Source organism: Lolium rigidum, chromosome 2, assembly GCF_022539505.1.
Source record: "Lolium rigidum isolate FL_2022 chromosome 2, APGP_CSIRO_Lrig_0.1, whole genome shotgun sequence".
Lineage (NCBI taxonomy): Eukaryota > Viridiplantae > Streptophyta > Magnoliopsida > Poales > Poaceae > Lolium > Lolium rigidum.
The window spans coordinates 273,220,584-273,224,362 of record NC_061509.1 but is presented as its reverse complement, the minus strand read 5'-3'; the positions used below and the strand labels follow the sequence as shown (position 1 = coordinate 273,224,362).

Genomic DNA, 3,779 nt, shown 5'->3' with positions numbered 1-3,779 from the left:
TCTTCGTGTAGAGAAGGAATTGATGCGAACATCTTGGACATAGCACTATGTAGAGGGTGATTCGTTTTGGATTCATTTGAGATGAGTTTGATACTATTTGTTTCATTATATGTATGCAACTGTGGATTAGAAAAACATATTTGGATGCCCTATTTAACATCACTTTCTACAGTAGATTTTTTTTGGGTGTCCTATGTTACATCATCTGCTACGGCCAGAATTTTTTAGTGGCCTAAAAGCTACTTTTTGGTGCCCTATAATTGTCTTTGAGCGCCCTATTTTACATAATCTGTTGGAGATGCTCTTAATATATCAGATGTTAGAGCATAATCTTTATAGTGTTATATAAGCAAAGCTACATGCATGTACAACCAGATCATTCAGTTCGACCCGTCTGTATCTATCAAATTGTATAGTTGAAACTGATCAAGTGTTAAATACTATAAATTTATATCACACAAGTTACAAAAAATATAGTTTCATCGTGGCTAATAGCTGTCTTGATTAGTAAATTGTACATATATGTATAAATTCATATGATTAGTTGTTTTACCAGTGTTGGGACTTGGGACATTATTCTATGCTAGCATAGGAACATCAATCACTGGGACGTAGCTAAAATATTACACGGTTAACAATAGTTGGTAACTTAAAAATCTAGATGTCACTTTCGAGCATGTATTGATGGTATAAATAAAAAATAGCTTACTGTAAATTGTTACTTTAGTTCTGATAAATGATTGGCAGTGGAAAAATATATCGATGAATAATGTGAAAAAATAAGTCTAACTTTAATTTTTTGTCTTCTTCAGGGAATTGGAAAAAAGCAAGATGAAAATATTTAGTTCCAAAGTGTGTTTTACGGACTTTTCTAGATATACTACCTATATCTAGTTAGTTCTATGTTAACTTACTTCCCCATACCTATTAAACATGATTTACTTGCTGAATATATAAAAATGGGGGATTAAAGATAATATATATTAGTGCATGGAGATAACTTCAAACTCTAGCCCAAACCATCTGGAGCTATAGTACAACAGTACAGAAAAGGGAGCAGGTAGTCGAAATATCTACAATACTGTTCAGAGAGACTAAAATTCCAACCACATCAACTTCTTCAAAAAATGGCCTATTGTATTGTATCAACCAGGCGTGATACATAATCCAAAGTCATGTTAAAAATAATTTGAATCATACAGATCCATAAGGAGTTAACCAGATTAAACAAGCACTAGATATCCTTGTTGTTTAGTTGTTTATGGGAAAAGGCTAGAAGACATATAAACAAATATCCTTATAAAAGCAGTATAGAAGGAATAGGATAGATTTTGTCTGTTCCCTCTCCATGTCAAAACCCTTTTCTCAACTATGCATTGAAGGGACAAGCAAAATCTAAGATAGTGATAGATGCTAAGACCCAAGAAGGCAATAACTGTTTAAACAGGAATTTGAATGTGCTCTAGACTTTTGACTTATATACATAATTTTCAGGCAAAAAGAATAAAGTGTGAGGAACTAACAAAGATAGCAAATTAACTTTAACCACAAATGGAATATTTATTTTTTTATCCAACTTAATCATTGATTGAGTGCATGCATGATGGAAATATAAGTGGATATGTGCTCTCTCCAACTGACGTCGGAAACGGAACAAGTGAAGACAAATCAAGCCAAATCCAGTAATCCTAGCACGAACAAGGAAAGAGAGCCAGGAACATGAAAGCATGGGATAAAATAGGGCCTGCCCAAATATATTGAATCTGTATATGTTTCTAGTGCCTGCCGTCTATCTTTTATCTGCTCTTTTCGAAAGACTCCTCTCTTTCTTTCTTCTTTTGCTTGGCTTTGTTTGTTTCCTCATCTATCTGTTACCCCTTTGCAGTTTTCTACAGTACTGCAAAAGTGAAGCTAGCCGCAGATAGCTTGCTGGCTAGTACTATATATGTATCATTCAAACCAGCACTACATTGTCCTTGGGATAGTAAAAAAAAGAGAAAGCAAAATATTTGGAAATTCTAGTGACTAGCACAGATCAAAAGGATATGCCACAACATATCTATAATAAAAAGAATCTTTAATTGCAAAATGTGGATCATAAGGTGTTCCAGGACAAGTACACTTTTTTAAAGCTACACAAGTACACAATAACACAAACACAAGCTGTTCCTGTCTTTAGCTACCATGACAAAATCACTTCAGTGTGCTTTATTTGCTCTCCTAACAAGGGCAACCACCAGCAGAAGTACATATGAATGAAAGCATATATTGTTGCCATTACAAAAAGTACTTGTGGCTTAGTTCCCAAAGCCCATACAAGAGCAAATTCTGGAAAGCTCAATGCTAAGCATTGTTCTTGCAAATTTCTCCAAGGCAAAAACGAGGTCACTACAACTAGCTAGAGATTCTCCCGACGAGCTAGAAAAATAATTCCAAACAAAGACAAACAGCTAGCAATTGATCCATAGCTAGAGAAAATTAACAGCAATAAATTAGTACTCGTCACGAATGACCTTACTTGAAGTGAAACAAATGAAAATTTAAGAAGGAGCTGAAATCTTTTGCAAAATGCAAGAAGCCAATAGAGAAAGTCAATTAAAGAACAATGGCGGCCTTGGTGTAGTTCCTGAACCAGCAAGGGCATTCCAAGAAGCAGAGAACTTGCGCGGCGGCTAGCTAGCTCAGAAGGATCGCCGGCTAGCTATGGAAAACTCACGGCATGATGAAGTGTGGCGACGCCGACGTGTCGCCTCCACCGCTGCCGGACGGGCCGGGAGGTGGGCTCCCCTCTGACGACGGTCCCCCGGCCGCGGCCGACGACGAGGACGACGGCTTCTTGCGCTTCTTCTTCTCGTAGCTGATCCCCCTTGCCCGCGCCTGCGTCTCGCGCACCTCACGCAGGTAGAGGCGGACGGCGCGCGCGCCGAAGGGGTTCATCTCGGGCGTGCCACCGTTCTCCTCGTAGGCGGCGCGGAGGCGGCCGATGAGCGCGTCGAGGGAGCCCCATGCCTGGCGCAGCGGGCACGGGCACGGCGCCGGCGGGTTGGGGTGGCCGTAAAAGGGGCACACCGGCGTGTGCACCTTGGTCTTGCCGAACTGGTCCATGTACTTGAGGAACTCCAGCACGTGAGCGCCGCTGCACCGCGACAGCGACAGCGGCGGCCGGTGGTTCCGCAGGTACTGCCCGAACGTGTTCCAGTCCCGCCGCTTCTGCGACTCGTACCGGCTCAGCGACGGCGACGACCCGGAAGGCGATGGCCCTCCTCCGCCGCCGACGCCGCCTCCCGAGGTCCCGGAGGCTCCCCCCGTTGCGGCGGCCGACGAGGACGAGCCGGCCCCGGACGCGCCGATGGCGCCACCGAAGATGCCGACACCGGCAGGGCCGAGGAAGAAGTTGTCTTGATGGGTGGCGCCGTCAGCTGCCGACGGTTCTTGGCCCGGGATCATGTGATGATGGTGGTGGTGGTGGTGATGGTGGTGATCCATGCTAGCTCTCCTTCACGATCTCCCTCGCCGTCTACCTCCTTGTCCTGACCTGACATGTCCGACAGAAGAAAGACGCATCATTTCTTGCTCCGATTCAAGCACCAGGTCGCTCGCTCACTAGGTCAGGAGATCCAAGAGAGAAATAATCAATTGAAGGAGATGCCCCGAGCTAGCAGCTAACCTGAATCTGCTGCTGCTGCTACTTCTGATCCGGGACTGATCTCCGGTGCAGCGCGTGTGCATGCGCGCGGGTGCTGGAATCTTGGCAAGAGTGTGATCCTAGCTGGTGGTGA

At 43.8% G+C, this 3,779-nt stretch overlaps 1 protein-coding gene across 1 annotated transcript; it reads right to left on the bottom strand.

Annotated features, from left to right (window-relative positions):
* Positions 1–2,712: 2,712 nt before the first annotated feature.
* Positions 2,713–3,486, bottom strand: LOC124688807 (protein G1-like6). Its single transcript, XM_047222435.1, has one exon. It carries the CDS (start codon positions 3,484–3,486, stop codon positions 2,713–2,715), a length of 774 nt encoding a protein of 257 aa, XP_047078391.1.
* Between the last annotated feature and the right edge of the window lie 293 nt (positions 3,487–3,779).

Bases quoted from the DNA above. Each gene is read 5' to 3' on its own strand.
- LOC124688807 (XM_047222435.1), bottom strand. From the start codon at position 3,486: ATGGATCACCACCATCACCACCACCACCACCATCATCACATGATCCCG.